This window comes from Ylistrum balloti, unplaced genomic scaffold, assembly GCF_031769215.1.
Source record: "Ylistrum balloti isolate Yb309-2 unplaced genomic scaffold, AGI_CSIRO_Ybal_v1 Utg370222, whole genome shotgun sequence".
Classification (NCBI taxonomy): Eukaryota; Metazoa; Mollusca; class Bivalvia; order Pectinida; family Pectinidae; genus Ylistrum; species Ylistrum balloti.
In genome coordinates, this window is record NW_026782186.1 from 407,958 (window position 1) to 426,770 (window position 18,813).

At 35.4% G+C, this 18,813-nt stretch overlaps 1 protein-coding gene across 1 annotated transcript in view; it reads right to left on the bottom strand.

Annotated features, from left to right (window-relative positions):
- Positions 1-7,155: 7,155 nt before the first annotated feature.
- The window catches only part of LOC132551865 (uncharacterized), a 37,815-nt gene continuing 26,157 nt past the window's right edge, over positions 7,156-18,813 (bottom strand). Inside the window, 3 exon segments of the mRNA XM_060216009.1 lie at positions 7,156-9,660; positions 12,166-12,175; positions 13,559-14,199. Of these exon segments, the coding sequence (XP_060071992.1) occupies positions 8,737-9,660; positions 12,166-12,175; positions 13,559-14,199 (1,575 nt within the window). The 3' untranslated portion in view covers positions 7,156-8,736.

Here is an 18,813-nt window from a genome sequence, read left to right on the forward strand (position 1 = left end):
CACTATAGTGATATAGATCAGATACTGTCCTACAGTGATATAGATCAGACACTATCATACAGTGATATAGATCGGACACTACAGTGATATAGATCAGACACTACAGTGATATAGATCAGACACTACAATGATATAGATCAGACACTACAGTGATATAGATCACACACTACAGACACTACAGTGATATAGATCACACACTACAGTGATATAGATCACACACTACAGTGATATAGATCAGATACTGTCCTGCAGTGATATAGATCAGACACTATCATACAGTGATATAGATCAGACACTACAGTGATATAGATCAGACACTACAGTGATATAGATCAGATACTGTCCTACAGTGATATAGATCAGACACTATCATACAGTGATATAGATCGGACACTAGTGATATAGATCAGACACTACAGTGATATAGATCAGACACTACAATGATATAGATCAGACACTACAGTGATATAGATCAGACACTGTCCTACAGTGATATAGATCACACATTACAGTGATATAGATCAGACACTACAGTGATATAGATCAGATACTGTCCTATAGTGATATAGATCAGACACTATCATACAGTGATATAGATCACACACTACAGTGATATAGATCAGACACTACAGTGATATAGATCAGATACTGTCCTATAGTGATATAGATCAGACACTACAGTGATATAGATCAGACATTACAGTGATATAGATCAGACACTACAGTGATATAGATCAGATACTGTCCTACAGTGATATAGATCAGACATTACAGTGATATAGATCAGACACTACAGTGATATAGATCAGATACTGTTCTACAGTGATATAGATCAGACACTGTCCTACAGTGATATAGATCAGACACTACAGTGATATGGATCAGACACTGTCCTACAATGATATAGATCAGACACTACAGTGATATAGATCAGACACTACTGTGATATAGATCAGACACTATAGATCAGACACTATCATACAGTGATATAGATCAGACACTGTCCTACAGTGATATAGATCAGACTCTATCCTACAGTGATATAGATCAGACACTACAGTGATATAGATCAGACACTGTCCTGCAGTGATATAGATCAGACACTGTCCTGTATTGATATAGATCAGACTCTATCCTATAGTGATATAGATCAGATACTGTCCTACAGTGATATAGATCAGACACTATCATACAGTGATATAGATCAGACACTGTCCTACAGTGATATAGATCAGACTCTATCCTACAGTGATATAGATCAGACACTACAGTGATATAGATCAGACACTGTCCTGCAGTTATATAGATCAGACTCTATCCTACAGTGATATAGATCAGACACTACAGTGATATAGATCAGATACTGTCCTACAGTGATATAGATCAGATACTGTCCTACAGTGATATAGATCAGACATTACAGTGATATAGATCCCACACTACAGTGATATAGATAAGATACTGTCCTGCAGTGATATAGATCAGACACTACAGTGATATAGATCCCACACTACAGTGATATAGATCAGACGCTGTCCTGCAGTGATATAGATCAGACACTACAGTGATATAGATCAGACACTACAGTGATATAGATCACACACTAAAGTGATATAGATCACACACTACAGTGATATAGATCAGACACTATCATACAGTGATATAGATCAGACACTACAGTGATATAGATCAGACACTGTCCTGCAGTGATATAGATCAGACACTGTCCTGTATTGATATAGATCAGACTCTATCCTATAGTGATATAGATCAGACACTACAGTGATATAGATCAGATACTGTCCTACAGTGATATAGATCAGATACTGTCCTACAGTGATATAGATCAGACATTACAGTGATATAGATCCCACACTACAGTGATATAGATCAGATACTGTCCTGCAGTGATATAGATCAGACACTATCATACAGTGATATAGATCAGACACTGTCCTACAGTGATATAGATCAGACTCTATCCTACAGTGATATAGATCAGACACTACAGTGATATAGATCAGATACTGTCCTACAGTGATATAGATCAGATACTGTCCTACAGTGATATAGATCAGATACTGTCCTACAGTGATATAGATCAGACATTACAGTGATATAGATCCCACACTACAGTGATATAGATCAGATACTGTCCTGCAGTGATATAGATCAGACACTACAGTGATATAGATCCCACACTACAGTGATATAGATCAGACACTACAGTGATATAGATCAGACACTACAGTGATATGGATCAGACACTGTCCTACAGTGATATAGATCAGACACTACTGTGATATAGATCAGACACTACAGTGATATAGATCAGACACTATCCTTCATATCAGAACATAGTAGTCGTTCGCCAAGAGTTACGTCCCCTTCACATCTCCGTCGTAACAGGCTTCCCATTAGAAAGATACGACATTTGGCATGTTTTTATTAAAGTTAAGGTACAAATGGTTGTTGCTACATCTATTACATTTCGTGACAACGACACAAGGATGTTTTATGCATGCTCCAGTAGTTATAATGAAAAGCAATCAAAGGAAACATCCGTAAAATTACTCGAGTTCATCTTGCAGCTTGCTGCTATTACAACGTGAAACACCATGGCGGACGAACGGGTTTCCCCAAGTTCAATATAGGTTGCTATAAATATTTATCCAATAAGCTATTACGCTCGATATGACGCATTAGGGATTTAATCCCATCTGTCAAATGAAATTGGTCAACAGAAAATCTATTTTAAGCCCGTAATTACCGGCATGACGATGCAGTGTTGATGCAAATAGATGCCTTCAGAAATAGTTCCGGGCCAAGGAAAAACGGACCAATGACAACAAAATTGAAACAGTAACTTTATTAACAACAATAAATTGACATTCCTTGTCAAATAAAGCATATATCAAAACTAGATATACATATATCCATTATCAAAAGCCATCACTCCACAACTATTTTTTTATTTAAAACGAAGTCAGAAACACTTGCATATTTATATGTAGCCACAATGGCTTGTCTAGATAATTAAGATAATAAAAATAATTTCGAAAAGTCCCTGTGATTTTGCTACTTCTGGTTATTAATTTTGTAAATATGCTTTTTTTTCTCACATGATGTACAAAATATTGCCCCATTAGGATATTCTGACAAGGTAAAGTTAACGACGCCATCAAAAGACCATGGCTGCAATAGTAATAATGGTATTGACTTATCTGCAAATAAATTGGCAACCATACAACTTAATGCTAGAATCACTGTAATTCCTCCACCAGTATGAGTGATTTACATTATTCTGATAGTGTAACAAACAAGCTCTGTCCCGTCATTTTATCCTAATAGGTATCTATGAAGTTATAATGGAATGCTGACAATATTCATATATTGAACAATCATTTTAATTTGTCACACGAAAAAAAAAAAAAAAACAAGAGCCTGTTTCAGGTCACGAAATACGCCTGTGATTTTGTCTGACTATCACCTACACTATTTATGCTGTATATAATATATTGCATTTGTTTCAATGGTAATTGCGTAATACTTTGCAAAGTTATTGCACTGACATTGAAAAGGTTACAGACATTAATGGGCCGTAACTCTAAAAGTTGTGGATCAAAAATCATGGAAATCAAACTCAATCTAGCTTTGATTGTACTTAAGCTTGCAATGAAAGTTAAAAGAAATCTGTTAAGGCTTAATAAATTCCAAAATCGCTGGGACATTGAAATGTTTAAGAACAGAGGGACATACGGACGGAAGATGGACGGATGGAAGACGAGAATACCATAATATGTCCTGTCATTTGACGGATGTATAAAATACATAAATATCAAACAAAAAAAAGAAGTAAATAAATGTAAAGATCATAAATCTAAAATAATAAGTAAAATCACTTGAGGTACGCATGTTGTGCATAAAAATACATTGAAAAATTAATTTAAGATTAGAAACAAGAGGCCCATGGGCCTTATCGGTCACCTTAGAATCAATCACTTCACAAGCAATGGTAAGAACTGACAGTATTTCTGATATTGATTTACATTTATTATTAACAGCTAATAGTTGTCTGCTGTTTAAAGAATTATAAAAAAAATCATCACATGTTTTGTTTTTTATTTGTCTATTTCATTATATCTAGGAACATTTATCTTATAGTGATATAGTGACAGCTGTCAGTTGCTCACTTATTATGAGTCCATACTAGTTTATGGAGAAATTACTGAAATTAGCATGTCTATGTGTGCTTGATGATGAAGATAATGATGTTGACTGTGTCTAAGAATCTGCAGCATCCTTATGCATGGAAGTTAAAGTGTGTGAAGAAGCTGATAATGAGGATGTGTGATGCTGCTGTGTGATGCTGCTGATGTTGGTATATATGATGATGTTGAGGTGTGACGATGCTGATTTGGTATGTGATAATGCGGATGTGTAATGCTGCTGAAGTGTGATGATGCTAATGTTGATAGGTGACCATAATGATGCTGATGGTATGTGATGATGCTAATGTGTGACGAGGATGATGATTGTATATGATGACGTTGATGTCAGATGCTGATGTTGTTTGTATATGTAACAATGCTGGAGTGCTAGTATGGCTGCAAGTTATAAATATATGTTTAGAGTGATTGTGTTACATAGTGTCTATGATAGTTAAGATAGAGTGTGCAACTCAAAATGCTGTGTGTTTAGTGGTGAAAATGATGCATGACTATACTCTGTAAGTGTGTGACGATGGGAGTTATAGACTGATAGTATATATGAATCTATTTATTCCTCATGTGTTTTTCGATAAATAAAAAAATAAACAAATATATATAAATAAATAAAAATAAAATTGATATTATCCCTGTTGATAATTAACATTTAAAATTACTTTTGCTAAATGATTCTCTTGGCATGTTTAAATGGGTTAAAATTTCCCTTGCACCATAAAATTCTACAACGATACTACGCGATCTCTAAAAACTACAGCTCAAGCACCATTTCATCAATTAAATAATATTAATATAATACAAAAAGAACTATTACTTACGCATAAGAACTCAACACAGTTCCCCTGTAAGCAATTTCTTTCCGTGAGGTGCGCGTAATACCCGCCATGTTTACATAAAAATAAAATCAAGTAGGAAAGCTCCGTGCGGGGAGGTAACTCTGCACGAACGTCAAAAATATTCTGATATGAAGTATATAGACAAACACTTTCCAATGATTTTGTGCAAAGACGAACAAGGTCAAGGAGACATTCACAGGAAAATGAATTGTAAAAACGACGTTTTAATATAATTTATTGTTTCATGTTCAAATACGCCAACTTTATCTGTTTTTCTAAATTCCAAACAGGTCTGTATTTTCTTTCTGTACCTGTTACTATTTCTCCTGTTACTTAGGTTACAGTGAGTACTTCATCCGTTCCAGTCGACCATGTGCTATTTTCTTAGATTTACCGAGGAAAACATTGTAGTACGAGAGTGTTCTTGGCGAAGTTTATGTAGAAAGTTTTCTGTCATTATAACAGTCAATGTTGAAAACGAACACTGTGAAATAAATTTTTTTCGTGATTCTCCGTTTTCGTGGTGTTTCAGAAAAAAAAACTATTTCGTTTGTTTTAAATAAATCTGCTTATAGTAATTAGAACACTTTGTCGACATAATATAATAATTTCGTTAATTAAGAGTGACCATGAAATGAACCAAAAAAAATCTCACGAAAATTAATAATTTCACATACATTGTATTACAAGCGTCATAATTAAAGCTGTTCCATAGTATCCATGTTATTCCCCACTAGGTGTTCTTAGTCAAAGGTCATAACTATATAGAAATGTCGTTCTTTAAAAAAAAAAACAGGTTTACTGACTCGACTCCGCACCCTTGACACTGCCTTGCTTACGTTCTGTCAGTTCTGCTATAACTGACATAGATAAATATATTAAGCTCATTGTGAGAATGAAACATGGATATATTTACAGGAGATATTATTAGTCAGAGAAAACTTTCCCATAAGATGAAGTTTTAGGTAATTTTTCTCATTACAACTGGCGGTTTGATTTATTTGTCTTTAATCCTGTGACATTTCGTTACGTTTGACGTCATCATATGGTGACGTATATGCCATTGTTCATGACGTTTTTGATGACTGCTAAGCGAAATCTAACAACAGAAGTTTCTATTGACAAAGAAATTGTCATCGATATACAAGAAATAAAAAATAATAACAGTTTCTGTTGAAATTGACCCTATAACCTTGGTAATGCTCATTATCATACAAGGATATTGATAATCTCTCTCGCGCGAGTGGTGATATGACGTCATCAATGAAGGACTCCCACGTAATGTTATTGTACCAAACCATACACCGAACTTGAATTTCGTGAGGTTTAAAATACCATCGCGAAATGAAATCCGATTGAAAAACGGTCCATATTCCAATATTTGTCAAACTTTTCAGGGTTTCTTTTACGTAATCTCAATAAAATAATCTTTGTAACTTTGTAGCAAATGATAAGTAAATATATAAATATGTTTCAATGTTGTTCGTGTGGTTGCCATGGTATCAGAAAAACTGTTTCGTGATGGTGGTTTATTAGCCGGCAAACTGAATGCTTTTCAATCTTTGTGTCTGTAAACTTTGGAATAAATAAAAACTAACCTTTTTTAATAAAAAGTAAAACCTGTAAATAAAAGTTTTATTTTTTTTAAATTTTGTTTCGGTCATCGAGAATAACAACAATTAAACTCTGTAGATCAAGCCAATTATGTAATATTTACTGCTTTAAATTGTAGATATCCCTGAGAACCAAAATAGAAAATTACCCCTTAATTATACAGTATTTCATTGTTTACTTTCATACACTATGTTTATTTCTGATGGATCAGTGTTTTTATTTGTGGTTGTGGTTTGGGACTTGAATTCAGTCACCGTGGAAGTATATATATCTTAGTTGTAATTTTATTTTTTCAACTTTTCGCGCTAAAATATATTTCGGTAAAATATTGCTTGACTGTTAATATAAATATAACAAATTACAGCTGATACGCGAAGTCATCTTTCGTCAAAACGTGATTATGAGATGAAATTTGTTTGCGCTAAATTAAATACATTTGCAGTATATTAAACAACAGAATGATGACACAAACACATAAACTGATACACATAATTGCATTTAATAGATGTTTTCAAGTATATATATAATTCAAAATTGTGTAAAACAACAGGTCGTTTTCATTCACGCTAGCTGTTGTGGCTACTGAAATGATACCCACCATTTAGAACTCCGCCACGCGCTGTCAGTATCACACCTGGTAGTTGTTGAACATCGTTATACAGAAATCTGTAGACTAACTGATTCGACAAAATCTTTCATCTTTTAAAAACCCAATCGAACACCAAACAAACTATATCCACGACCGTCTCACTGTGCTAAGCTGTTGGACATACGGTTGCTGCTCGTTTAATTTGCTTTGCGTTGGAAAAACATAAATAAAAAATAAAAAATTAAGAAATCAAAATCAAACTTCTTGTAAAATCAAACTGATTTGCATATGAGAATAATTGCTGACTAATAATGGTTATGATGTCTGCTAACTTCCCTCTCAGAACAGACCCGGCTCCGCTTCAGCTATTAGGTGTATCATTTTATGCAATTTGGAAGTGATATGATTAACAATATGATAGTATGATTTCGGCTGGTACAAAAAGGTTGCGTTACGAACAATAGCAGGCAAACATCAATATAGTTCAACAAATTTGTATTTATGTACAATTTCTGCGATTTCAGAATGAAATTGGTTCTATCCATATGAACATAAAATTGTGCTATATTTTTTAATATTACAGAGCTTACTTGTCAGCTGTTTTAGATATCGCGTTTCGATGCGTCATGTACTTATTTAAAAAAAAAACCCCGCAGTACATACTTATAGCAAAATAAACGATAACCGAATATTTATATATATATAACTCAAAAGGCATTCAAAGCTTCAAAACAAATCACTCCTTCTCACAAACAGCTCCCACACTACATAGATAAGACAGGAACAAAATACTAACATATAATTTTAACTGTTTGTTGTAAAATTGTCAAAATTCGAAACGTTTCCTCAGAAACATGAATACTTTCATTTATAATAACATTGACGTATCTAAGTTTACGATTTCCCCGTAAAGCGTCCTTTCTAAATCAAACTCGTGCTTCTTTACGTCTCAGAGAAGCTACTTCGGGTGGTTCTCGTAAATCTTCTCATTATTGATCATAATTACGTATTGCATCAGGACTATTTATAGAAAGTTATGTATCTTCCGGTTGGAATCATGTAAGTAGAACATTGACTCGATAAATGGCTTCACGTGAACCAGGCTGGTTTCACGTTACATTCGCAGGGCTCATATGGCAAAATTAACAGTTTTCTGTTGAATCTTTATGAAAAATTTACATGCAGAATTTTGAAGTCAATATTTCAATAGGGAAGTTTATCTGTACGTTCCTACACAAGGTATATCGAGACATTTTTACTATATTTCTTTCTCAATCAGCTGGAAGGTTATTTAATTATACTTGGTAAAGAATTCCTTGGCTACTTCTGGTATTCGACCAATGTTTGTTAGACTGTTATTCTAAGTAAGACTGAGCTTGTTGTATTCTTATTAAAGTTGCATGGCGCGTACCTTCATCTAGTACCATGATGAACCCTGGAATGGGCTAGTTCTCTAAGCCATAAGAACAGCCTAGTAGTACATATCTTCAGCCATGTCCCGAACTTGGATATCAGCAATGTGTCGTGTGGCGCCAAAACCACGTGATCCCGCCTGGCTTGCGCCCTTGTTGGAGCCATACTGGAGACCAATGATACCTGCCCCGTCCTGAGAGTAATCGTCAACACGGATATCAGAAATATGGCGGACTCCACCAATGACCATACCGCTCTGGCTCGCACCCTTGTTGCTTCCAGATTGTAAACCAATGACCCCGTGACCTTCCATGGAACAGTCTTCTGTACGGATATCGGAGACATGGCGAATACCGCCGATGTTCATGCCAGATTGAGATGCGCCTTTGTTGCTGCCGGCCTGGAGCCCTATGATTCCATGACCTTCGATCGAAGAGTTGTCTACTTTGATATCTGACACGTGACGCACTGCTCCCATCGCCATTCCTTTCTGACTTGCGCACTGGTTGGTTCCGGCCTGTAGACCTACGATTCCCTGTCCTTCCTGAGACATATCATCCGCTCTGATGTCTGAAATATGGCGGACGGCACCGATGGACATCCCCTTTTGACTTGCGCATTTGTTAGTTCCGGCTTGGAGACCAATAACCCCATGACCTTCCTGTGACATATCATCCGCTCTGATATCCGATACATGACGCACTGCTCCCATCGCCATTCCCTTTTGACTTGCGCACTGGTTTGTTCCGGCCTGAAGACTAACAATCCCCTGGCCTTCTTGTGACAAATCATCAGCTCTGATATCTGCAATATGGCGGACGGCTCCGATGGACATCCCCTTTTGACTTGCGCATTTGTTAGTTCCGGCTTGAAGACCGATAATCCCTTGTCCTGCCCTCAGTTGATCTGGGGTAAACTTAACGATATGCTTCTCGGTTGGTTTTGCTCCAGCAGTTGGGCCGTTGAATTTGTGTCGTTGAGCCTGTGTAGGAAATACAAAGTAGTGAATTATCAAATTATTATCCATCAATGTTTAAAAAAGACACCATGGAGTTTATAACCTTCATTCATCTATCATTGAGAGACATTCACATTGATAGAATCTGCGAGTACAAATCTATAACTGCATCACTGAGTCGACGTTGAACTCTCGTAGTACATATGTTAAGTGACGATGGTATGGACAACTTCATCCAAAGATTTGCTTTAAACGACATAATTTTAAATCAATTTTCTGATTGATTTTTAAAGGTTAGATTGGCGTTGAGTAATTATGATGATATTCGTAAACTTTTACAAACATCATGTACAAGAACGCCACAGTGTTAATATGTATTAAGCCTGCTATCAAATTAAGATCTATTTGTAAGACACTGACTTAATAAAGCAGTAAAGCTGCTATCAAATTAAGATCTATTTGTAAGACACTGACTTAATAAAGCAGTAAAGCTGCTATCAAAAGCTGCTATCAAATTAAGATCTATTTGTAAGACCCCTACTTAATACCCCTACTTAATAAATAAGATCTATTTGTAAGACCCCTACTTAATAAAGCAGTAAAGCTGCTATCAAATTAAGATCTATTTGTAAGACACTGACTTAATAAAGCAGTAAAGCTGCTATCAAATTAAGATCTATTTGTAAGACCCCTACTTAATAAAGCAGTAAAGCTGCTATCAAATTAAGATCTATTTGTAAGACACTAACTTAATAAAGCAGTAAAGCTGCTATCAAATTAAGATCTATTTGTAAGACACTAACTTAATAAAGCAGTAAAGCTGCTATCAAATTAAGATCTATTTGTAAGACACTGACTTAATAAAGCAGTAAAGCTGCTATCAAATTAAGATCTATTTGTAAGACCCCTACTTAATAAAGCAGTAAAGCTGCTATCAAATTAAGATCTATTTGTAAGACACTGACTTAATAAAGCAGTAAAGCTGCTATCAAATTAAGATCTATTTGTAAGACACTGACTTAATAAAGCAGTAAAGCTGCTATCAAATTAAGATCTATTTGTAAGACACTGACTTAATAAAGCAGTAAAGCTACTATCAAATTAAGATCTATTTGTAAGACACTGACTTAATAAAGCAGTAAAGCTGCTATCAAATTAAGATCTATTTGTAAGACACCTACTTAATAAAGCAGTAAAGCTGCTATCAAATTACTTAATAAAGCTGCTATCAAATTAAGATCTATTAATGTAAGCTATCACTGACTTAATAAAGCAGTAAAGCTGCTATCAAATTAAGATCTATTTGTAAGACACTACTTAATAAAGCAGTAAAGCTGCTATCAAATTAAGATCTATTTGTAAGACACTACTTAATAAAGCAGTAAAGCTGCTATCAAATTAAGATCCCCTACTTAATAAAGCAGTAAAGCTGCTATCAAATTAAGATCTATTTGTACCCCTACTTAATAAAGCAGTAAAGCTGCTATCTAAGACTTAATAAAGCAGTAAAGCTGCTATCAAATTAAGATCTATTTGTAAGACACTGACTTAATAAACAGTAAACTAACTTAATAAAGCAGTAAAGCTGCTATCAAATTAAGATCTATTTGTAAGACACTGACTTAATAAAGCAGTAAAGCTGCTATCAAATTAAGATCTATTTGTAAGACCCCTACTTAATAAAGCAGTAAAGCTGCTATCAAATTAAGATCTATTTGTAAGACCCCTACTTAATAAAGCAGTAAAGCTGCTATCAAATTAAGATCTATTTGTAAGACCCCTACTTAATAAAGCAGTAAAGCTGCTATCAAATTAAGATCTATTTGTAAGACACTAACTTAACTGTTTTACTATAGCAAATTCAATAAGCTAAGCAGGCCAACAAGATAAACTGGATACTGAATATGAAATAATACTGTAGATATTGTTATTTTGGAGGATTTCTCACTTCGATACACTCTTTGTGCTGTTAGTAAGACCCTAACCGTTTTAGATATCGAAGTAAAATCCGCTTCCGCCAAAAGACAATTGTTTTGGATTAAGAATTTGATAACTCTTCGATAATTTGTTCTATCGAATAAAACAAACATTTATCACGTGACATGAAGGTTACATATTGTTGAATAATTCCATTATGAATAGTTGTTTCTTTTTTCTAGATATATGGTAAATGACCTTGAACTCCACGTGTCATTCACAATTATTAATAGGTTACCGCGTCCTAGTTGTATTGTTATAAATGTGAACACACACTTCACATAGAAACTACAATACGAGGGATTGCTGTATGTTAATCCCTGCTTTTCCACTTAGCATGCATATAAAGTAAAAAATGCGCCAGCTTGCTTGAGCCATGAGATTGTTAGTCGGTCTGCAGGAGGATCAAAGCATAATAACGAAACTTTAATATGCTTGATAAAGCGCCGATTAATCAGCCCGTATGAAGACAAAATCTCGACGTGATCAAACGCAAACCGCATCACACATACAAGTTACGTGACGTAATTAAACTCACCAATGAGACCGGACAACTGGAGGACTCACGACATAGTTGAATCAACCAATGAGATGAGTTCTTTCATATGATTCGCGTAAAATACTCGAGAGGGAATATAGCGTACCATTGTGTCTTCTCGATTCACATTATCGCACAGAAATCATACGTGACGCAATCAACTCTATCTAATTACATATATTATCCTATCGGACTTATCGTAGTGCAGAGTTATCTGCTCTTGTGTTTATTTCGACGTCATTAGTTTGCATGAAAAATACGTCGTTTTTTCGTGGTGTTACTCTCACAAAAAGTGCGTAATATCAATGCCCGCTCACAGGAGCAGATAACTCTAAAGTTAAGAAAAGATGGAATATTAGTAAGGACTAGAGGCATGTTGACCTGATATAAGTTAAGGATCAGTGTGTGGTTTTATGAAGTCATATTGTAATGTTCTACGCTTCATTTTATTGCCCATATTGCCCATACATTCGCTGAGTTTGCCTTGTTTTTTTACTGCCGTAATAAACAGTTATACTGATACAAAGTATATAATCAGTGATTCTAGTACATCTTCTATAGAGCGATGTTTGTCTGCATACGGAAATCCCTCATCAGGTACAAGGAGAATAAAACCATGTGTTCCAGAAGGATAAGCGTTTTTTGCTCCGTCGAAAACATCCGCCATGTAAACGGCTACTGAAGCTGCACACTACAGCAAATGTATTACACATAATATGATTCTCACATTACCAGAAATTTATCATCACAAGCACGTGAAATTAACCAAAAGGCTTTACCTCTCTGTATACAAAAGAGACAAAAAAAAAAAAAAAACGTTTCACGTCATGGAGGTATAAGGCCCGTCATTTTCACAACAAGTCATCCACTTTACAACAACGTGAAGTTATGAGTTTGTCACCAGTCTGGCAACACGCCATTCGGACAACGGATAATGAATAATGACAAACGAGCCAGGCTTTTCTTAAGACTTAAAACGTTTTATTTGTAAAAGCTGTGTAAAATTGTATAATCGATATACAACGGATATATAATATCTTTTCGTTGGAATTCCATACCAACGTTTAAGATGTCTACATATGCGAAATGTAGCGTAAAATCTGAGAATTTATAAACGAAATATCAAATATAATCCAACTGACATAAATACATGTCCTCCTGATTAAATATAGTCACTGTCTGTTTAGGCCGAGAAACAGAAAACACTCTTCACGATCACGTGATTCCATTTGCTTACGGCCTTCCTCAAACAGCTCGGATGTACGACGAAAGCGTTCTCGTTGTCAGGAGCAACCAAACAACACGACGGTGGTCGGCAAACAGAGGTGTCTTTCAACGTTGGATGAAAGTAAAGTATACAGTGCGACAGAAGTTGGTAGACAAAATATTGAGCTTTCAGTACTGCGCATGTCTCTCGCATTGCTGTGGGAAAACAATTTAGGACAAGCATATTATTACTGTGAAGCTTTCTTCATGTCCTCTGCGAGATCGTCAACGTGAATATCCGAGACGTGCCGAATGGCGCCAATGGCCGTCATTCCTGCCTGACTGGCACCTTCTGTGTATCCCATATCTCCACGGATAACAGCAGCGCCCTCTAACGACACATCATCAGCAGCGATGTCCCGGATGTGTCGAATGGCACCCATCGCAGTCATCCCTTTTTGACTTGCCCAGATATTAGTGCCGCACTGTAGATTAATTAATGCTTTCCCCTCATCACAAGCGTCGTCAGCTCTGATATCGGAGATGTGGCGCACAGCTCCCATAGCTGTCATTCCTTTCTGACTGGCGTAGTGGTTCGTGCCCACTTGCTGGTTCTGTAATGTAAGCGATTCCTTGTCGTATTGGTCACAGCGGATATCAGCTACGTGACGGACTGCGCCCATTGTTGTCATCCCCTTCTGTGAGGCAAATCTATTGCTGCCCGCCTCTATAGGGATCATCCCACAGCCTGATTTCAATTGCTCGTACGTAAAATTACGTTTTTCTGCTGGTGCGTGGGGCACGGATCCCGCTGAGGGACCATTGAAACCATGTCGCTGTGCCTAGGATAGAAATATAAAAACGCTACAGAATTTGTATTTAATATCTATATTGAATTTCAATTGTTTTGCGTGATTTTAATCTTAATTATGTAACTTTCAAATATATAGTTAAACCATACGATCTGTGCAATACAATCATTCTTAAACTTTTGATAATTTATTTAAACACTGTTTGTATTACTTTCCAAGTCAAAATGATTTCAATGTGATAATCAGTAAAATAATTTGAATGATCGACAGACACGTAGTAAGGAACAATCATTGGAGTAGTATGAACTGCAGCAGGGGTTGTTATTTTAGAAAACACAGGAATTGATAGCGGCGATCAAAACGTACACAGCTCGTCTCACACGACAGTAGACACATTCATGGACAGTACATATATCGTTATTATTGAAACACGGAAGTCAGTAAGGGATAGTATTGTACTAAATCAAAACAAATAATACATCCTTATTTTTCACTTGTTTTTGTTGTTTTTTTTTCTTACAGTTTTCATCACTTTAATCATGAATGTGTCTTTAGCCCAAATAACGCGTGTCCAGCAGTCAATTTAAACTGCGGATATCGATGAAGGAGTTAAACATCGCAACAACACACATAACTACATTCCATTTAAAGATATAGGAAGGGAGTTCACCCAAACTGGTATATACACCCTGTAGACACACTGTCTTACACCGATATAAATAAATGTTCGTAGAATGACACGAGGAAATGATTACTACAGATATTTGTTTCGTTTTTTTAGCTTGGGATTCATTTCTTATCACTTAATTAAAATGACTTACATATTCATTGATCGTTTCCACAAGATGAATCTCATGAAACAATGTCCACATATTCTGTACAAAAATTTGATAAAAATGAGATACAGTGACTATTCTTTGTGGTTTGTTTTTAGTCCGTGACTAAACAGTTTTCTTTCCACTTCACAACGGCCTTGACCTCGACCGTAACCAAAGGATGACTTTAGCCACCCAGAGGGTTAATGAAACCCTGTCATTGTTGCACTTTTTGTGTTTGTTTTCCATGTACTTATCTGATGAACTCTACAGATATCAGTGGATGTCATTTTGTCAGTAATTCACGTTCGTATTCAGCTTGCGATCTGTTTAGCTGTGTAAACAGTATCAAACTTTCTCCATATATCAACCTACTAACACTGGCTGGTATCATCGGTCTCTTTGCCGGTTTATCGCATTCAATGATAAAAAGAACTGCGTTGTTAGAATAATTCTGATCGTTTATTTATAATTTGTGACATTTTTTCTCTTAAAATGTTTACTTTCTTTGGCGCGACAGTAGATTTTATATCTTAGGAAGATCTTATTCACGTGTGTGACTGTTGCTCAATCTGATTCTTAGTTTGAACTTACCATAAGCCTCGTTTAATTGAGAACAATTGGGCACAGTGCGAGACAATCTGTTCATGATGGTTAAAGATCATAACAATTAAAATCTAGTCTAAATCAAAACAATATCATTTTCGCGAACTATGCGATATGTCATAATTCAAAAGAGATATTATCTACACAACGGTCTTAGATATTTGATAAAAAGAATTAGTGTCATAAATTTAGTATCGAAATTCACTTGTTAAATGTATTGCTATACGGCTATCTGTCCTGTGTTTCGGTAACAGATATGTCATTACAATCGCTTTTATCAAGTTTTAAATAAAACAAACAGTAAATTTACAACATAATCTAAAAGATAACATATAACTCTACTTTCCGTACCCGGTCATAATCTCCCATTTAAACAAAGAATTCCCTGATTCTCGGTAAACAACTAAGTGGTCGGTTGTACTAGGCCAGGGATAATATACAGGGTTCGCTATTTAACAGTTAGAATTCAACAGGACAAAATAAGACATCTTAAACACGCTAGAATAAGCAATCTACTTCATAATGCTTAAACAATTTTCTATTTCAATTTGAACTTTTTCTTAAAACGCGAAATTTTCAGTAATGAAAAAAAAAATAACGCCTGCCAAGAAGTGAGCACGCATCCAATCACGTTTACCAGTTTTGTTTGACGTGGCTGTTGTTAGAGACTAAATGTTTTGATCCATGCTGTTGGGAGTCCTTATATACAATTTGTATCAGGTAACAGGGTCGGCTATAAAACACTGTATATGACGTAGGACAGTTATATTAACATGTGTTGATATAAGTGTTGTAGGGAAATTTTGTGAACGAAGGACGACAAGGAATTATTAGTACTGATTATTGTGTTGTGGGGTAATTTCTGGGAGAAACAGCCGTTATGGTGTAAAAAAATACGGGTTTGTCAACAGAATCTTAATTAAAACTAAAATTGTATGAAACGCGGACACAAAGATAAAAATGAAAAACACACGAAAATTACAAGGGGAATATGACCAGGTGTTCCGGAAGAGTAAGTACCTTCTGTTTCATAGGCGACACGCGCCATGTAAATATTAGTAAATCCAAATCCCAAGAAAAAAATACCAACTTGTCAACATAATTATATCCAAGGTCAAACTTAATAAAACTAGGACATATGAATAAAAGAAATATTTCCACGGAGACTCATGAAAAAAACAAGGGGAATAGGACCAAAAGTTCTGGAAGAGTAAGCGTCTTCGGCTTCATCGCCGACACCTGCCATGTAAATCTTGGTTAATCCAAATAAGGTAATGTCACATTAAGCATTTTATGAACACTAAGTAATTATGATGTTATTATCTAAATGAATCAGAATATCGCACCAACAATTACCTCCCAGAAAAGAAGTCGAGAGGTATTTAAGACAGGCAAAGAAAACTTGGTCAGGCTCAATAACAACTGTCCGGAGTTATGAACTTTAGTTGGTGCCAAGATATCACTCATTTAAGATTTTTTTGTAATTATTATTGAATCAGTATATGTTGTCTATAAGTGATGGGTCAGGCAGTCGGTTGGTCGATAGTGTAAGAATATATTTTAAGACCATATATTTTCGTATGACTCAAAGGTCGAATTCACTGATATTCGTTGCCGCTAAATTTCACCTATTACTCGTAATCGTGATGTCTATTGGTAGTAAAAATTCTTGTCTACTATTAAATTATATCATGTCATGGAAACGCCGTGGAATTAATGAAAATAGTAGCTAAAATTACTTTAAATGGAATAGAATTAATTAGTGTAAAGCAGGTTCCAGCGACATAATTTTGCAATTCCATGTGAAGACCAAAAACATTCTTGGTGTGTTGTAATGATGGGAAATATAAGTTATCTAAACTAATAAAAAAGAAGGGGATGTGGAGGTGGTAAAAAGTGTGCGGGCGATATCACTGGGTATACTATGATAATTTGGTATTATCAGGCATGCCAGCTTGGTATGGGAAATATTTTCGCTAACGGAAGTGATTCTACAAATTCACAACCATAGTGTGGCATATTTAGAACGTGTGTAATGACTGAGTTTATCAAACATTGATCGCGAGCTAAACATACATAATTAAAATCCACTCTCGGCGAGTTTTTATTTAAAATTCAGTGGAGAAGCACAGTTTTCAAAATGCTTACTGTAAACCTATTAATGTTCGAGCTAATTAATATTTGCGCTTTAACACAAGTAGAGAAGTTCCAAGTCATTCAGTAATGTTTGTTGTTTTATCACACATCCCCTTAAAAAAAATAAATAAGCAAAAACAAACAAAACTAAATCACAATAAATTCCTCCGCGAACACCACGAGAGTAAATATAGCGCGAACAGTTATGTGAACAATTTTAGGTTTACAGTTAATCTATCCCGAACACAGTCCGTACACGCGATCTAAATATGTCACCCATGATTTTGTCTTGTGTATCTTACCTGTAGACTGATTTCAGCTTTCTCATTCTCAGCATTTCTGATACACGGAGTGAAATCTCATAGATCCAACAACGGTATAACTTCGCTGTATTTAACATGGCTTGTAAGACACTTTATTTAGAATATATCACCGACATTATTGTAGTTATTTAAAATATTGTCGATCTTGTTATTGGATTTTAAAAACAAAAGATAAAGAGCAATTGAATGAATTTTAAAGGGTTTGACACCGACCCGTCTTTTCGAAAATACGAAAGTAAACAATACAGCTTTAGTTTCGTATTCTGACATCATTCAATGATACGAATGAATTCGTGACGTCAACACATTTTACGTCAATAAAGGATGCGGAGAAATCGCGATGTCCATTCTGTCATCTGAGCCGCCGGCAGTAGAAATAGATATGTTAAATACCATCCAAAACGGATCACCATTTTGTCGAATTCCACTGACAATAACCACCTTCCACCAACCCACTTATTCTTTTTTGTATACAGATTCACTCGGACACCTGAATAATCCAATTGCACATTTATTTGATATCAAGGTATGTTAATTCCACACAAATGAGAATGTGATATTGATAATGGATAATAAATTACGCCAGGACTAGATTTAACATCGATCCAGGACCCTTCAGGTTTTCTACCGAATTTTAGTTTACGTCACATGCTTTCTTTTCCGTTCTTTGTTTCTCAGACATATGTTTTTTCTCTAATAATTCGTTATTTTCTTAATTCATAGATTGTAATTTAGAAGCAAAGATTCAGACCTGAACAGAGATT